Source organism: Melanostigma gelatinosum (assembly GCF_949748355.1).
Source record: "Melanostigma gelatinosum genome assembly, chromosome: 13".
Taxonomy (NCBI): domain Eukaryota; kingdom Metazoa; phylum Chordata; class Actinopteri; order Perciformes; family Zoarcidae; genus Melanostigma; species Melanostigma gelatinosum.
In genome coordinates this window covers 19,940,371-19,958,875 of record NC_136646.1, presented here as the reverse complement: position 1 = coordinate 19,958,875, position 18,505 = coordinate 19,940,371, and the positions used below count along the sequence as shown (strand labels likewise).

Below are 18,505 nucleotides of genomic sequence, written 5' to 3'. Positions count from 1 at the left end.
ATTATAACATCCAACTGTTTGTAAGCCCCACGTGAAGCTATTTCCAATGATAAGATTTTATTATCTTAAAGAGAAGGCAGACATCCCTACGGCCAATATCTCCAAAACTAGGTCATTTACACCAAAACAAACATTCTAGACCGATAAACAGCACTACAGGTAAAAGGAAATATGTGTTTCAGATTTTTGGGGGAACTGTCTCTTTAAATGGGACACCACTGCCATGTTTCTACTATTTGCGACCCTTCGTTTTCATAGTCGAGATGTAGGGAAGGCATAAATTACAAGGGGCATTGAAGGCAGCACCGCTGGAGGTGACGTCACCGTCTATTTGACAGCGTCCCCATCACGGACGTCTCCCCCCTTTGTCCCCCTGAGCTCCAGTTCAAGACATTTGTGTCGGTGAATTAACAGACAGTACGACTCTCACACTGCGGTTCGTCCTGTTCAGCGTAGATTATTTATTGTAAACATTGAGGAGCAAAGAGTACACAGACTGTTCAGGCCTCTGTGTCCATCAGCTCCAGTGGTCTTTGCGTTTCCTCTGTGGAGACAGAGACTGTGTCCTCTCACAGGCACCATGACTAAGCAACATTTCCCTTACCGGAAATCATGTTGCTGAAAAAAAAAAAAGAAACGTTCTGCAAAAGTATCCCTTTGCCAAGAAACAAACCTGAAAATATAAATTAACGTAGTTTATCTTTAGTAAAAAAAACCCGGAGAGTTTCACATCATACAGTATCTCATTGTTGTACATTTACTTTGTTCTTTGTTCTGCAGTCCAGCAGGCAAAGACATCACATGTAGCAGCAGTAGAACATATCCATCAGGCTCCAACGGCACAGAATCGTCTGGTTAATGTCAGATAACTGTTCCTGTATGTTTCCGTCCCATTTACTTCAAACCATGTGTTCACATTGCTGTCAACCATTTACACCACATGTTTCTAGCCATGCTGGATGAACATATCAGCTGGTATGTCCTTTGGTTCATATTAGATGCTCCCCAGAGGATGAACCCTGGTGGTGATCCCCTGACTTTCCGTCCAGCGCCATCAGGTCAACATTTTAATTCTGTTTATGACCAAATGACCAATCCCATTATCTTCAGCTGTACTTTGTGTTCAGTGCTAATTAGCAAATGTTCAGTTAGCGCCACAGAGCTGCTAGCATGGCTTTAGACTTCTTTATCCCAAGAGGCCTTTGGGTTCCTTTCAAATCATCTTGCAGAGACTTGAAACATGTTTTACTGAAGATGTAAGTGCATATTGACTTGAATTAAGGAGAGTGCAGCACAACAAAAGTGCCATACTGTCCTGAAACGAATAAACAAATTTAAAAAAAGAAAACTGTGTCCACAATTTTCAGTTAATAGCTGAAACATACAAACAAGACTCGTCCCATTCGTATGCACACAGATGTACCTGTGCTCTCTCAAGCTGGAACAGCCCGCGTGTTATTGCTTAATTATCGACATGAGCTACTGTGGCAGCAACGAGCCTGAAAAAAAGCAGAACTCCAGCAGCAAATGAAGCATGAAGCAGGTCGACAGGCGTCTGTGGTGAAGCCTGAGTTCACTGGGACCAGAGAAACGCTGAGGCACTGACAAAACGTTACGTTCCCACTTCCCATCATTGCTGGTTCCCTGTGGTTTTACAGCCGTGCGGTCGTTTGAGGTGCTTCCAGTCGGCCTCGCTCTCGCAGCGCTCCACTCCGCTGAAGAACGTCTTGATGAGAACTTTGGCTTCTGCTTTAACTGAGACACAGAGAGCAGCATTAGAGAGGAGTCCGTCGCCGCATGCAGCGGAGCACAAGCCTCACATCACTTACCCCCCTGCTCACCTTGGCCTTTCCCCTGACTCCTCCCCTCTGCCAGCAGGTGAGACAAGTAGCGGGCGAAGGACTTAAACAACTCCTGCGGCGCACAAAAGAAAACAAGAGCTGAGATTTCATCTCGCACGGCTTTTCTGCAAAACATGAAGTGATGTTGGTCTCTCTCACCTTGGTGGCGAACCTTCCCTTGGTGTAAAAGGGGTCCAGGTAGTGGACCACGATGTCAGCCGCCTCCTTCAGCGTCACAGGCTTGGGCGGCTCGCTGACGGGCAGCAGGGCCCTCTCCTGCACGTTGGGGTTGAAGGTTACTCTTCTGTCTGCGGGGCGGCTGCGCTTCGCCGGAGGAGACGACTCTCTGTTCGCTTCCATATCATCTGTCAACTGAACACACACACACAGGAGCAGAGTACCATCAGTCACTGAGGGGGAGACACATTACAGGATTGGATAGGAAACAGTCACTTACGCCTTCTGTTCGAGGTGCTTTAGCTTCTTCCTCTGGTGGCTTTTGTCTGTGTGAGCGGTGAAAAATGATGTTAGACACTTCACCATCAACTGGCTCTTAAAATGGTGCATTTAGGGCGTCTTACTCTGCAGCAGACTTGATATTCTCCTCAGATGTGTCTTGAAGCCGGCCCAGCTCCAACGTCTCTGTTTTATGAGTTTCCTCTTCTTCCTCCTCTTTATCATCATTATCATGTATAACTATTACGTCTCTTTTACTTTCTTCCTGGATCGCGTCCTGAGTCTCCACAGGACTGATCTCCACAGCGACGGGTGAGAGTTCCTCGTTGCTTTCTTGAGCGGCCGCGGCATCGAGGCCCTTCGGCGTCTCCGCCTCCTCGGGGCTTTTCTCCGTCGTTTCTTTCTTCGCAAAATACTGGAAAATGTTGCGGGAGCTCTTTGCCGCCTCCGCTAGTTTCTGCTGCTTCTTGCTCAGGGCTATGCCTGCCTTCGTCGGGCTGTTCAGGGTGGTGGCGGCGGCAGCGTTCGCTCTGGCTCTGATGGTCGACGTCAAAGCTGCAGACGCATCTGCGTTCGCTTCTCCGGAGCCTCCCGAGCCGTCGTTGCAGAACCCGCCGCTCTCTGTCCACTTGTCAGTGTCCGACACGGAGTTCTTCAGCAGATCCTTAGCGGCCAGGAAGGGGTTGGATGATCCTCTCAGGCCTGCTCCGACTCTCTTGCGCTTCATCTTGAGGAGGAACGCAAAAAAGAGAATAAAATATTTGACGACTGTGCAGCCACACTAATCCACAATGTCAGTGTGTAGCGAAGTGAAACTCACAGAGTAGATCTCAGATGCAGATGTGAACCCCTGCAGCTCCTCAGAAAAGAAGGAGGAAGAGGAGGGAGTTTCCTCTTTGAGTTTGGACTCATTTTCACTGCTGCTGTCAGTCTTGACACCTTCTCCCTTTTCTCCAGGTGCTGTTTTCTTCATCTCCGACACCTTTAGAAAGAAGATATATACGAGTTGGGAACATGTGTCTTTACACGCTACCAAGGGTGCTTCGACAGGCAGAGCAGGTAGAAGCTATACCTTCTTCAGGACGGCAGCTTTGTACAAGTTGGAGGACTTGGCGCTCTTGAAGACCTCGTGTTCAATATCGGCCGCCAACGTCAGGCTGTCACTGCAGAGAGAAGAAAGAGACGTGAAAGCCTCTGTGGAGCGACTGCGGGGGAAGAAAGTTAGAAAGTTCACAATGTTTATGAATGATGTTTGAGGCGTGTGTCTGCGTAACTACCCGAATGAGTCTTCTGCCCTCTGGTGGCCATATAATGCTTCCTGCAGGAGGAACAGGCAGTGCTCTCTGGTCTGAAATAGAATATTAGGCTCATCAAATTCAAACCAAAAATGTCAAGAAAGATCAAAGATACTGATATTATCATCAATCAAAGATGTATCTCTTTGAAAGACACATGTAACAGAAATGCAGTCTCATTCTTGTGTTGTCTTCTTGCACATCAGCAGTGGCGGCGTGGCTCCGTTGAAACGTTGGCTCTGCCGCCCGTCTTCACGCCTCACGACACACGAGTTCACTGAACTCACGCAGACGTGTTAATGAGCGCAGCCGGTAAGAGGAATGTTGTTCAAGTACCTTCACGGTGAGTCTGGGGATCCTCTGGCTGCCGGCCTCTCTGAGCTGGCAGTCAGCTTCTACACAGCAGAGCGACACCGGTTAACCGTGACAGTACAGGCCGGCCTGGACACACGTTCACTGTTTGTGTATTTATATTTACCTGGAGCAACAAAGTCTTCTCTCTGACCACCAGTTGCCTGAAGAAGCGTGAGCACAGACAGAAGTTAATTCTCACATATTCACTAAAACAATAAAACAATGCCCACTGGTACACTTCCTCCATCTCTGCAGCATAACCACTCCCCTCCCATTCTACACCTTCTCCCCCTCATGTCCCGTCATCTGTCTGCTATTGCTGGTGCTGTCCAATAAAAATGCACCAAAAATAGTCAAATAAGTAAATAAATGAATAATAAATCTATCTCCGAGAACAGCAGCTGATTCTAATCATACATTTTCACAGCAGGAAAAATAAATAGGCTGTTACGTAAAATAATTACACTTAAAGCTCAATAAAAAACAAATATGAATGTACGTTTCCTAAAAAAATATATAAATTGCAAAGTAAATTTCTACAAAGTAGAATTGCTGTCGTGAAAAGTTGGACTTTAAAACACACACTACACACTCTACCCGTCGCGTGTATGATTCAGTTTCTATGTATCTGTATTCTATGTTTCAGTGCCGTCAACACAACTATTTGCACTGAATGAAGAGATCCTTTTAATCTTATGTTGACTCTATTTTATTTATATTTTCATATTTTTGTCGTATTGTATTTCTTTATCTGTGGAGTCATATTGTGACGTCATCATACGTCGTGTTTGTTATGTGTATTATTTTGCCTGTATTATATAAATAAATAAAACATTTTTAATCCACTTTAGAAAATAATCTCAGTATGATGACGATGTTCACAGTGACATGCTTTGGCTTTAGACATCTATTAAGTTTACATGGATTAGCATTCAATTATTAAACGTGTTTTGTGGTGGACTAGTACGTAGAGCTCGTAGCTCCGTCACATGAAGAGGTTCTGAATGACGTGATCTAGTCTCTTATGGTTTCTTTCAACTATTTTACCATCGTGCCGTTCCTGCTTTTATGTTGTGATGTAAACTGGACGAGCTCCACTCAGACCTGCCGACAAATAGTTCTACTTCAATTCTGCGCCAAATTCCACTAAACATGCGGGAGCGATTTACCACGATCCTGACTTTCAGTGGCCTCAGCGGCCTCAGCCTTCCTGCTGCCAACAGCTGGCCGACAGAAGCACAGAGACACAAAACAAACAGAAAAGCGCTTTGTGTGTTCATCGCAATGATTCACCACCTTCCGCATCTTCATCTGCTTCTTGTAGATGTCTGAAAACACCTTTTTCCTCGTCGAGCCATCGTCTTCACCACTACTGGCGTCCCCTTCATCAAACCTGCAACGTGCGATGTCAAGCGTCAGTCTCAAGGTTCACCACTACTTTACGCTACAAAAAGCAAATCCGCGTGGAACAAAAAAAAAAAAAAAACGTCACGGAAGTTGTCCTGCCTTTCGAAGCCGTAGCCCTTCCGTCCTCCTTCGTAAAGGCCTCGCTGGAAGCCGAACGGCCCCGCGGCCTCCGTGCTCTGAGCCGCCGTCTTGGTGCAGAGGACGGACGCCCTCTCCAGCTGGGCGCGCACGGCTTTGGGGTTACGACAGAAGTCGCAGGAACCGGCACAGCTGGGCGTCTTGTCCCCGAAGAACTTGGAGATGGTGGCATGGCGGCAACTGGTGGAAAGAGATGGGAAACACCGCCTGTTTAAACTAAATATATGTAAAGACAAGTTTATGATTACGCTCCTGCAGGAACACCAGGGCTCCACAGCAGAGCGGGAACAGGCCAGGTTAATAATACAAATGTGATATTAGTTACGTATCAGAGCCTGCATGTAGAAGGTCAAGCCTCACAGCAAACATCTCTCCGTTATTCACAGAGCACCTAGTGCGTAATAGATCTATTAGCGCCTGTGTAACCAACACACATTACTATGATCAATATTTCTGTTCTTCTACGAGTCTAACTCAGCTCCGATGTGCCATGAATGAAGAAAATACCGTTGCCTGACAATAACAAAGCTAGTAGAGTTATAATAGAGTTATAAGCTTGAGTATTGACAACAAGACATTAAAGCAAATTAAATATTCATATCGATAACTCGTCTTACCTTCTAATTACAGATATCAGGGGGTTTTAGACACGACACAGTTATTAGTTGCAAAAAATCTGGTATTATGTAACAGCCAATATTCAGACACACACACACACAGCGTCTGATGGGAAACAGCCCTCAACATACTAACTATGCTGTAAAAGGGAACGCTGCTTCCATAAAGAGAGCGGAGCAGCTCCACTGGAGGAGGTGGGGAAAGGCAGAGCGGCAAACAAAGACTCTGTGAAGCAGCAGTCACTCCCAGAGGTCTGGCAGAGAGAACACAGCCTCGCAGGCGGAGCTAAATAAAGTCACAGCAGATAACTAGTCCGCAACCAAACACCAAGAATAAGAAGAGGAGCGCAAGAGAGCCGAAGGAGCAAAGAGGAGAAAGTCTCATCTCACTTCTCCTTCACTCCACATGCAGAGTATCAGCAGCTCCTGAGGAATTACTCCCCCCCCCCCACGTTAATCTCAACTGCTTATCTCCGTCTGCTCGCGACGTACCGGACGTTCCAACGACAAGCAGGTAACTCCTTCAGAGGACACGTCATGCTCATCACTGTCTCCTCCTCATCAACAGGTCCGCTTACTTCTGTAAGTCAGTGTGAGCCGAGCTGAGCGAGGGACAACAGCGACGGAGACGACCACAGGTATGTGCTTTTCATTGAGAGGAGAACTGCATGTTCAGAAGAATGTGTTCAGAAAGACGCACTTGTTCGGTGCAAACGTACACTGGGAAGTTCAGCCCGCACGCTTTAGAGTTTAACTCCGACACCAAAGGCATTTTAACAGCAGGACGTTTAAGTTTCGATCTCATCTCAAGGAACACTCAAAGAGTTAGAGGATAAGAAGAGAAAAGTCAGATTGAAAGGCAAACTTTCATACGTTTCTTGTCTGCAGACTTAACTGATTTGAAGAAAGAATTTAATATTAAGAAATGGATCTAAAATTAACTTCAACAAAGCATCGACTGTGCAGAACTTTCCTTTATGAGTCAGAGTCATCTGAAAACACCAGCGAACTACACGACAGCCTTTGGTTGGATATCTGCATGTGCACAAAGTGGACGCTGCGCTGCACAGAATAGCATGAAAACGTTCAGTAGCACTCGGCAAAAATATATCTTTCCGTCACGAAGGCAATAATATAATATTCAGTTTGTGTTTCTGCTTCACAGAGGAGCAGATTCAGCTTCACAGTCGTGTTGTTTACGAGAGCAAACGAGTTCACAGACAGCTGTTATTGGAATGGAGACAATAAATCTGACTGTATCACAGAGTCATGCAACATATTCATAAGCTCATGCATTTCTGGGACCAAATAACATAAAAGTTCTGGGAAATCTGCTCTTTTTGCAGTTAGCTTAGCTTAGTTTAGCAGTGCTAAAGACTGTAAACAGCTAACAGTCTAACTTTGTCTAAAGGCAACAAGACCTGCCTACCAGCAAGCTCACGAATAGAAATATTGTGTTTGTTTATCGAGTACTATGTTACAGTGGGTTATGTGAGGAATTGTGTTATTTTTAGACAGAGATGAGCTCGCTGTTTCCCCTTGTTTACAGTCTTTGTGCTAAGCTAAGACAGCCTGCTGCTGGCTCCAAGCAGAAAGCTACATAATGCACCGTGGTATCGATCATCTCACGTAATACTGGACAAGAACTAATGAAGCTTATGTCAAAACATTCCTCAAATCCTCAGTACAGTGTTTGTATTATTCAGTCATCGTTGGTATTATAACGCAGCAAAGAGCTGAGCCCACAGAGCGTCACACAATAACACAGTGAAATAAATCACGTATCACTTGACTCTTGGAACGTCACGCATTAAAAAGACAGAACACATCAAACACGTTTGACACAATGAAACAGGCCCGGAGAGCCTTCTGTTCAACAGATGACTCATTCCTTTGTTAGGACGTTTCTCAGAGAGCCTGACAGGAGTTACCACCCTAAACCACCAGCACCGCCGTCATCACTCTGGTAAACTGACTCGCTCTGAGCTAGATAAACTGTGCTTGACATCAGGTGGTAAAGCTCCTACTTACAGATTGAGTAACTGCCGATAAAAAGCTGAAAGGTACGTGCTTGTGTCAACAAAGCGGCAATGTGGTCTCACCCACTCAGGCTGTCTGTAGCAAGCAACAGGAGCCACTTCCTGCAGACTGAACGCAGGCAAACAAATGAGACACTGTGTACTGTAAATGTAAGCGTGACCTGTCCTCCTTAGGATGGACGCCAGAGAAGAGACGCTGTACATCCTGAGGAATATATGGCTGAAGCTGCAGGATCTCCCCAACGCCAGCGCCATAGATCTGGGAGCCTTCTTGGTCATCCTAACCTTCATCTGTGAGTCTCCGCTCTCCATCGCCTCTCATTCCTGTGTTTCTGTGAGAGAGCGAGCGGCTCGTGATGCTGTTTTTATTTGCTCTCCTGCAGTGGTGGTCCTGTTAATGACATCGCTGACCTGTGTCAACTACTGCTGCTGCTGCTGCTGCCGCCGCAAGACAAAGATGAAGGGATCAAACATTTGAGAGAATGTTCGCCACACGAGGGGGAAACAGGACGTGGGGAAAAAGGTCCTCAAAAAAACAACAAAAGGCTTTTCTCTGCGGATTACTCACCAGACATTCGAGACTTTTCAGTGAGCTTTGAGCGGCACTAGAGGAGCCCAACCCTTGAACAACAGACCAGCTGACAAACACAATGAAGGCCGCCAAACACACCCGCTGAAGCCGCCAGGGTTTCAGGAGGATCGACATTCTTTGGAGCATCTCCGCGCTTTACAGAGCAACCACAACCCCTCTGACCCGAGGAAACCCAAAAGTCTCTTCAATAATGCCGGCTAATACACGGAATATAAGCTATAGATATGTGTAGGATGATTAAAAGAACTGCAGTGAGTTGCACAGTGAGCCATGAATGGGGAAGACACATTGGTTTGTTAATGTGTCATACTTAAGGAACGAGAGCTGTCAGAATCACACCCAGCCTGTTTGGTTCGGTTTAAACTATTTGAAGTCTTGTTTGCCCGGTTAGTACAGTTTATTTGAGCTGATGCTAAAGCTGTCAATCAAACCCTGGTCTGCTTCAGAATGCACTCTGGTGCAGTTCCTTTGTGGTGTGAAAGCAGACAAACTAGATACGTGATTCTAGCATGATTTCAAAAGACCAATAAATCCTTCTGCCGAGGGTGAAATCTGTTCGGGAAGTCATCTTTTTATTGGGCCACGTATATATAACCTGTTTATGCAAATCTTTTGGTAATAACAGTGTATATATATATATATATATATATATATCTTTCTTTCTTATATATGTCTTTGTTCTTTAAGTGCATTAAAGTCAGAGTCCAGACAAATGAACTACAGGTGTGAAAGCACCTTCAGAGTTTGATACGTCTTTCTCAGAGAGAAGCTGTTCACACTTCACAACAAAGCTTCCAACACAGATCAAGTCTGCCCTCTGCTGTACACAAACTGAAGTGGACTGGTTTTATTTTGAAAAGCACAGCCTGCATGTCACAACAGCTGTGTTTTAATGTATAAAACTGCATGTTATATTCTGAGTGAAGGGTGGAGGCATTATGTAAATCACGAGACGCTTTGACGACACTTTTGTACGCATTAAACAACAAGTGACTTGCTTGCTCGTGTGCACTGAATGCTTTACTTACGCTTCTTGAGCACAGAACGACACCATGGCGTCAAAGTCTGTGATGGCCGCTTTGTCGGCCTCCTTTGCAGAGCCTCGTTTTTCCTGTAGGCGAGTTTACAAAGTGTTCACAAACCCCCCCCCAGAGTTTCACACGAGCCGGTTACATTTGGAGCTGTCTGTCATCGTGCTGACCTGTCTGCGGCCAACCTCCTTGCGGATGAGGAAGTTCATCTGCTCCTTATCTTTGGGGGAGTAGTATGTGCGACAGGAGGAGGGCAGGCCGTCTCTCCCGGCTCGCCCAGACTCCTGGTAGTAACTCGCCAGGGACTTGGCGAGGTTCCAGTGAGCCACAAACCTGCGGGATTAACGACAAAACATCAGCGCACGCAAACTTACATTCTGTAGCCAATACAAAAAGCTAACACCAAAACCTCACAGCCTCACCTGACACTGGCCTTGTCGACTCCCATACCGAAGCTGATGGTGGCTACAATAACCAGCACCTTCCCCTGCATCCACTCGTTCTGGTGCTCTGTGCGATCTCCTGGTCTCAGACCTGCAGCGTAACAGCACAGAAGTTGAGCCTTTTGAGAACAAATATTTGTGATTTCTAGTTCTACAACCACATGGAGGAAGAACAGGCTCACCTGCATGATACGGTTTGGCCAAGAGTCCAAGTTTGGTCAGCTGGTGAGCCACTGTTTCACAGCCGTCCCTGGTCCGACAGTACACAATCCCACAGCCCTGTTCGTATGTATTACAAACAGGAGGTTAAAGAAAGCAGGGCTCTCACTCTCATGTTCAAGTGGACATTATCAGCTCATATTGGGCTCATCACAGCCTACATGACAGGTACTGATGTTGGTATTTGAGAGTTCAGAATGATATATCGGCACACATCACATAAACATTCTACAAGGATCTCTCTGTGTCTGTCTGTGAGCATCGGTACGTAATAAAACGGCTGTTTTGACCTTTTATCAGTCTATCCATTGATATTGTTTTTAGGAAATTGCTGCATATTCTACCTTTAAGAAGTCTTAAGGCTTTGTATTATTTGGCTCAAATCTGCAAACTTGAAAAGGAACTCTTCTTGCATATCAGAACCCCGGAAAGAAAAAGTCTTGTGAAAACTTAAACGTGACTTTAGAGCAGTCGTCTCGGCTATCTTATCTTATCTTATCTTATCATCTACCCAATCAAGCTTTTGTGGCAGCAGATTCTAAACTTAAACGGTGCCATGAATAAAATAAAGAAATCTATGTAAATTGATGAATGAGGGCTTGTGATCTTTCATTCAGAGAACAGGAGCAGCTCCACACAAACAACACCAACCTGTCGATTAGAGCCGCTGTCCAGTGCCAGGGACTTCTGAATGAAGGCGTAGAGGTGGAGGTAAGGGTTTGGCAGCAGCTCCCTGAAGATCACATCATAGTGCAAGTTACTGCGGAAGACGGGCGTAACGAAAGACAGCGGCGAGCGCAGCCTCAGGGACTGAACAACGTCCTCTTGAACATTCTTGGGCGCCGTTGCCGTCAGGGCCAAACAGGGAACCCCCGGCAAGCGACCACGCAGCTCTCCCAGTTTGAGGTAGTCCGGCCTGAAGTCGTGCCCCCACTGGGAGACGCAGTGAGCCTCGTCCACGGCCAGGTAGGACAGCAGGCCGCGGGAGCACAGGCCGTTCAGGCAGGGCTGGAACATGGGAGAGGCCACCATCTCTGGGGTAATATAGAGCAGCTTCAGCTTGGGGCTGCTGCTCCCCAAGTCGGCCAGGATCAGACTGCGCTCGCCGGCTGGCAGCTTGGAGTTGATGGAGCAGGCAGCGATGTTCAGACTCTTCAGGTGGTCCACTTGGTCCTGAGGAGAAAACACAGCAAGGGATTAACAGCCAACTGAGACTGCATTGGAGCAGCACAACCACAGACAGAGACTGACCTGAATGAGAGCGATTAGCGGGGATATAACCAGAGTAATACCCTCAGCCATGACAGCAGGCAGCTGGTAGCAGAGGGACTTCCCTGCTCCAGTGGGCATGCACACGAACACATCCCTGTCACCTGCAGGAAGACACCACCAGTCACCACCACGCCACACAATACTCTCTCTCTGACAACCCTTCACGTGAGATGACACTCAAACTGAGCCTCATATTCCAACAGCAACAAAAACGTCAGTTAGGTCGCTGTTGCTACGAGCCAGCTAACGTCTGCTAATTAGCACAGAGGTAAACTAACACAGCAGATAAAAGCAGTGCTGTTCGCTGACTTACCTTTGACGACGACTTTAACAACATCTTCCTGTACTTTAGACCGGAAGTTGTCAAACCCAAAGTGGGTTTTTAACGCTTGTTTTAAAGTTGTTGTCATCGTTTATCGCTCTTTAAAGAACTCATATATGAACCGTCGCTGGCGTCGTCGCACACCGATGACGTCGTTACAGTCGCCAACAAATCGGAGACAGAAAATAAAGTTGTTTTGAAATGCTGTATTTAGCGATTCCATGTTATTTATTCATGTCATTGATTTTACTTTTATATATTAATTATTTTGGTGGAAAGTGTTTGGTACGTTTTATTCGAGCTCTCTGATTGGTCGAGCTGGGACGTGCGTGTATATTAGGGGACACACGTAGTGGTACTGTGTGCTCAGATCAACCTATGATACACCATACTGTTCATTATATTTTGTAAAGTACAACATTTACAGTAGATGTATTTCATATAAAGTGTATGTATGTGTGTGTATATATATATAGATACAATGTAATGTCTAACATACTAATAAACAGACCAGAGAGTAAGACTTGGATTTGGTTTATTTAGCATTCACAGACAGAAATGCATTCTCACTGCTGGGTTAATATTGCACAACAGATTACATTAATACTATAGGTTCCTTTTCAAAAATACATAGAATATGTGTGAGCAAAGAGGAGCGCTGTAACTCTACAGTGAGGAAGTGGTTGCGGCAATCACATTAAAGCAGCAGCAGCATAGAGTGGGGTCACATAGTGGAGCTATTCAAGAGCACAATGGTGGTTTCACATCAGGATCTCTGATTTCTCTCAGTGATTATGATATAACCATTTGTTGTACTTTATTATTATATCTACTGGAGTTTAAAGGAAGAGGTGACGGGAGCAGACTCAACGCCAGAAGCAGGGCGTCGGGCAGAGACATTGGCTCCCAGCTGGTGGAGACTTGATCACCAGATCATTGACGAACTCCACTGTACCAAACAAGGGGAACAGCTTCTCGTCGAAGCTCTCGTTGTAGGTGTAAATATGGAAGTGTTTGTCCACGTCGTAGAAGGACAGCTGGCCGCGGTCGTAGTCGAGGTAGATGCCCACCTTGCTGGGGATGAGGCCGGGCGGCAGGGCGGTGAATGGCACCGTCAGAGCCTTCAGCTCGGTGCCCCTTTCCAGCCGCAGGCTCAGGTAACCCGTATCTGTGTTCAGGGACTTGAAGCCTTTCCTCAGGGCCGACTCTTTGGCCACGCCCAGCCTCCAGTCCCGCTCACCCACCTCCACCTCCCAGTAGTGGCGGCCGGAGCCGAAGCCCTCCACCCCGACAGCGCACCACCAGCCGTCGAAGCGTTGGTGGTAGTTGGGAATATCCTTCCGGTCGCTATGACAGCGCATCCTCTTCTCGTCAGTGGAGATGAGCAGATCAGGGTTGGCTGTGTCCAGATCCAGAGTCACCTCCACTGGAGAGAAAAGTGACATGGATTCAATTACCAGACAGGTTCCCCACAGTTTATACTCTACATATATGGTGATGCTGTACCTGATGCAGCTGAGATCCAGTCCCACACTGTAAAAAAAGAAACAGAGGGCTTTAGTCTAACTGCAACAACATAATGATTTGGTCAGTAGCTATATAGGCTGTCAAACCAGTATTAAGGGAACAAACAGTGGGTATTGTGATGATGAGAAGGTTGAAGTAAAGGAGAGGTTGTCTGCTCTGACGTTCCAAAAATCCTAACATTTTAATTGATGCAACATTTTGACCTCAACAGGCAAATATCCGTATGGAGCGTTGTTTTGCATCATATGATATCTTAATTGCAGGTGGAGCTGTCATTTTATTTGTCTGCCTGTTTTTTTGCTCAAATAGATATTTGCCAGACAAAATAATGCATCAATTAAAATGATGGAAGTTTGAAATCTTCAATCTCTTCTTTTCCTTGCGCAGCTTGTCTGTACTGGTTTTAAATGCATGCTGATAGAAGGTATATCACTCACCTGGTTGAGGAATGTAGGATATGGCACCTGGATGGAGACAATAAGAGGTTCATCAGGAAGTGAAAGTCTCCAGATTCATAACAAAATTCAACTTGATTCAGTTTTGATTCACAAACCAATCGTCTGAGTCTTCTGCTTCCACATAAGCCACTGCTGCGGGATGGTATCCTGCAAGAACATCCCCAAAAGAGGTTAGCGTTACACCTGCACAATAAACACAAGGAGTTAAGCAGACTCTGTGAATTGCTATACGTGGACTTCTACCTTATCTGGGCGCTGCACCATTAAAGTCCATAAAACCAGCTCCATAGCACTCAGCAGATTGGGCACGGTGCCCCAACGCCAGGCTGACTGCAGGTCCTCCAGAACCTTTGCCACAGGTTCCCCGGGCGACACACTTTGCTGCAAGTTAACAATAATAATAAGCTTAATTTATGTAGCACCTTTCAAAAAAAAGAATGCAGCGCAAAGGGCTTCACAAGAGCAACACATCAACCAGCAGGGAATGCTAATCGAACATCTCACCTCAGGCTGAGCCCTCAGGTCCTTGATCCAGTTGAGGATCACAGCTTTGGCCTGCAGCAGGTCCTGCTCATTGATCGTATCAGGCTGCTTGACCTCTTCGACCTCTGGCCAGCTGTCTGTCTGTATGGGCCTCTTCTGCACACAGAAACACCCAAAACCTTTAGTGGTGCAACCCTCCACACACCTTCAGTAGTCAGATTATGTCCCTCTGGAGGTGGAGGATGTTCTCAGATAAGCACCTTGCTCTCTAACATGGAGGCCCACTGTAGGATGAAGGCCCTGCAGAGAGAGACGGGCCAGGTGTCGTCAAGGTTCCAGATGTGCTTCAGGACAGCGGACCTCTGCAGAGGCAAAACGGAGAGACAAGGAATAGGAAGACACAAAAAATCAGTATGTGGTCACTGTTATTTTGACAAATTCAACTCTGTAATCCTGGAGTTTAATGACCTCTCAAAATTAAAAATACTCCCAGGAGAAAGACACAATGCGTATCTTGCTGCCCAATAAATATCAACATGCCTCAACCTGAGGGACAGTGAATGACCTAACACACACACATACATGTCATTGTAATACTGTGTATATATATTATTGTATAAAAATTGTAATGTGTAAATATTCATCTTGATATTATTGTGCACTTTCATATTTTGAGGCTTTGGCAGCATCGTTATTTTTTTTTACTTTCATGCCATTTAATTAAATTGACAAGAGACGGAAACCCTCATGGGACACATTTCTTTCACAAGTCAGACAAAGTAATTTCTATTTTCACGAGTGATTTGTTACCTGGCATACTCGGCTTAGATCTCGAGCCAGATCCACAATGAACAGCTGATCCTCATCCAGAGGCTCCCTCTTCTCTTTCTTCGCTCTCTTGTGTGACTCCTGCAGGAAGATTAAAAATTAAAGGGTTTTCTGTGGGAAAAGGGTTTGGAAAGGGAGGAGTTCTCAGCAAAGAAAATACGGACATTTGGAGGACATTAGTGCTGCTTTACAAGAGCCTCAGAGAGCAATGAAGTAGAAAGGAGGGGGTCTCTCTGCCTGATCAAAATGCACATGGTGGCTCTGGTCCCGTCAGCAGAGAAGAAAAGACGCCGCTCCCTTCCAGACTCTCACAGACGCTCTCTTGCTGAATCAAACCGTGCAGTCACGCGGTATTAAGATCAGTTGTCATGTCAACTGTCTGCATCAGTATCAAGGTGACCCAAAACAACAGGTTGGCACATTAAACACACAACGTGTTGTTGTTTTTTTAGAGCGTCTCACCTTTATCTTGGCCGCAAAGTTCTTGGCCGGCTCCACCATGAAGTGGAAACACTGCATCATCTTGGCTGGCCTGTGATTAGAGTCCTACAGTGAATAAACACAAATACTTGACACATTACAAGTTACATGGTTCTATAAGATTAACAGTGGTGGAATGAACTCAGTACTTTTACTTAAAGTACTGTACTTCAACAATTTGACATACGGTACTTGTACTTTACTTTAATGTTTCCATTTTATGATACTTAATATTCTTCTACTCCAGTACATCTATTTGAAACTTACAGTTGCTTCTTGTTATATGATGTGTTTCATAAGATATGATGCAGTACTGCATACTTATTGTAACATTTATAAGCTCTTACATGAATTAATTGTTCACAAAAACAAAATATTATAATGTTCACTTTCTGCATCGTGAGTACTTTTTTAATTACATTTTTCTGATAATACGTCTGTATTTAAGTAACATTTTTAATCCAGGACTTAAAACTGTGTTTTTTCTCCTTCATTACTTCAGTAAAGGATCTGAGTACTTCTTCCACCGCTGAAGATTACTCTCTTCCGTGACATCATGTGATGAAGTGAAACATCACAACTTGCGATTTAATAATTAGCCAACCAGTTCAGGGTCAAATCTTGACTTTGAAGCCCAAACGTATTTTTAGTTTTGTTCTGTGAGATTTAAAAGAAAATGGAGACATTGCTAATGTTTACATCAAAAACAGCAGACTGTCATGTAAACCATTAAACATTCAGAACAGAGTAATCACAGCAGCTTATTAGAAGTGAGGGATGTCGTGTCCTCGGCTTTAGCAGCTTTAACTTTAACATGTAAAGTTAATGAAATCAAATATTCGGTCCAACAGGAAGCCTTTCGGGCCCAGAACACATAACTGAATGATTGACTGGAGCAGAATGGAGCACTCAGAGCAGGCGGTCTGCATCGTGACTGGCTCTGCACACTTCCCCAGCTGCCTGTCTGAGAGTGCTTTTCTGTCCTCCTCACTCACTGTTCTCGCCATCGTCATCTGCAGGAAAAGGCACCAGCTCAGTCTGTCTGTCTGGCGCTGAAGCCGCTGGGATGACCAGTTTAAACTGGTTTTCATGCCCACACTGAGGATGATGTGGGTGAATGCACTGGCATAAATGAAGTTGTACTTGCATGTCACTGCACCCATTGAATTATACGGAACCAGTGTTTATCCCCAGTTTCATCGTGAGGCTGGTTTGTTTATTAATTAAGTTATGCAGGTTAATTATTAAAACATTGAGTGTTTGCAGCACATCGAGCTCCACAAAGCTGCAGCACTCAGGTATTTGTTCATACAGTACCTGTGTGTGTGTTTCAATGCAATGTATGCAGTGATTATAATTCATTTATTTCATTCATTTCGTTTAAAAGCTATTAAACTAAATTACATTTTTTCATAAATAAGAGAAAGATATTGGAATTGCAGAGACTGAAGTCATGCCAAAGGGCGAGTGAAAAGAAACGCTCCTTTAGAAAGGGTTATCAGTGTCGTGGGAAAACATGACCGTGCAGTTTCTGTAGCGCGAGAGCGACCCAGTTAGAGGCCAGCTGATGACTGCGCACGAGGTAAACACACACCTGCCGCGTGACTTTGCGGCAAATTTATATCATAACTGCAGTTAGACTCCAAGTGAACGTTGAAAAGGGGATTCATCTGAAGCTGTGCATGCAACAGAATGACATAATTTATATATGTATGCTGGTAATGTCATATAACTGCAGTGCGGACGTGCAACAACAACACAAATAGCACACGGTGGATAACGCGCACATGATGCACGAGCCTACCTTTCTCCTCAGAGGTTTAGTAAATAAGTTGTTCTTCTTCTCTTTCCTTAAAAGCGAGCAGCCGTCCGCGTCTGGAGGTGTTCGGATTGTGTGCTGCAGTGTCTGACCTTGTTTACATGCCGGACTGCTCGGGCAGGTTCGGTTTTCTCCGTCAGTGACGAACGAGGAGGGAGGAGGAAGAAGCGCGCGGTCATGTAAGTGATAATCTATGACGCTGTTACTAACGCAGGTTTACATTTTAATAAAACTGTGGTTATTATTTAAAATAATAACTCTCAGATACAACATTCAAATGCTGTTTACATGTTTATTCATCAGTAATAATAATCCTGTAATATGTAATAATTTAACATTCTGCAGCATGCCTACTAAATACTTTAGCTTTTAATACCTTGAGTAGCTACATTTTGTTGATAATACTCCAATATAATAATTTAAATGTAGGACTTTTGTCTGTAGAATTTGTACACTGTTGTATTTCTACTTTAATTATGTAAAGGATCAAAATACTACCAATAATACCAGACTTAAATTCATATACATGTTCACAGTGATATAAACTCTGACTTAATCAAATCAAAGACCTGATATGAGAACTATGAATCAATAACACAGGGAATATTGTTGGTCTGCTGCTTTTTTTCCGAATTAAAAAGTCAGGCTGCTTATGTGACTGAATGTGATTGAAACAATCAAAAGTATTACGATTTTGAGTCAAGACAAAGACACATTTGACCAGAGATGAAAAAGACTAATTTGAGACTAACTTGAGTTTAATGAGTGTGACTTCAGAGTTTCACAAACAGAGATATCTTTTGTCTTTTTCAGTCAAAGGGAACGACTGGTGACTCTATTCCGCCTGCAGGCTCCTCGGTGGTGGACCTCCACTGGGCTTTTCA

General features: G+C 44.9%; 2 protein-coding genes and 1 long non-coding RNA gene across 3 annotated transcripts; 1 reads left to right on the top strand and 2 right to left on the bottom strand.

Moving 5' to 3' along the window:
• Positions 1-1,499: 1,499 nt before the first annotated feature.
• recql5 (RecQ helicase-like 5) lies at positions 1,500-12,156 on the bottom strand. Its single transcript, XM_079281994.1, has 19 exons — positions 12,018-12,156; positions 11,684-11,805; positions 11,084-11,605; positions 10,396-10,492; positions 10,193-10,304; positions 9,941-10,103; positions 9,768-9,850; positions 5,453-5,671; positions 5,243-5,339; positions 4,071-4,107; positions 3,929-3,987; positions 3,575-3,645; positions 3,370-3,460; positions 3,118-3,279; positions 2,423-3,024; positions 2,299-2,344; positions 2,001-2,213; positions 1,842-1,914; positions 1,500-1,755 (listed from the first exon to the last, which is right to left on the bottom strand). The coding sequence occupies exons 1-19, from the start codon at positions 12,112-12,114 to the stop codon at positions 1,631-1,633; spliced, it is 2,991 nt and encodes a 996-aa protein (XP_079138120.1). The 5' UTR covers positions 12,115-12,156; the 3' UTR covers positions 1,500-1,630.
• On the top strand, positions 6,315-9,737 carry LOC306787009. Its single transcript, XR_013772518.1, has 3 exons — positions 6,315-6,746; positions 8,322-8,440; positions 8,531-9,737. It is a non-coding gene; the product is annotated as an uncharacterized lncRNA (long non-coding RNA).
• A 399-nt stretch (positions 12,157-12,555) lies between the features above and the next one.
• On the bottom strand, positions 12,556-17,742 carry LOC306787570 (E3 ubiquitin-protein ligase TRIM69). Its single transcript, XM_079282745.1, has 10 exons — positions 17,607-17,742; positions 15,785-15,868; positions 15,305-15,403; positions 14,755-14,856; positions 14,516-14,650; positions 14,255-14,392; positions 14,107-14,158; positions 13,991-14,017; positions 13,533-13,559; positions 12,556-13,452 (listed from the first exon to the last, which is right to left on the bottom strand). The coding sequence occupies exons 2-10, from the start codon at positions 15,842-15,844 to the stop codon at positions 12,893-12,895; spliced, it is 1,200 nt and encodes a 399-aa protein (XP_079138871.1). The 5' UTR covers positions 15,845-15,868; positions 17,607-17,742; the 3' UTR covers positions 12,556-12,892.
• Positions 17,743-18,505: the final 763 nt, after the last annotated feature.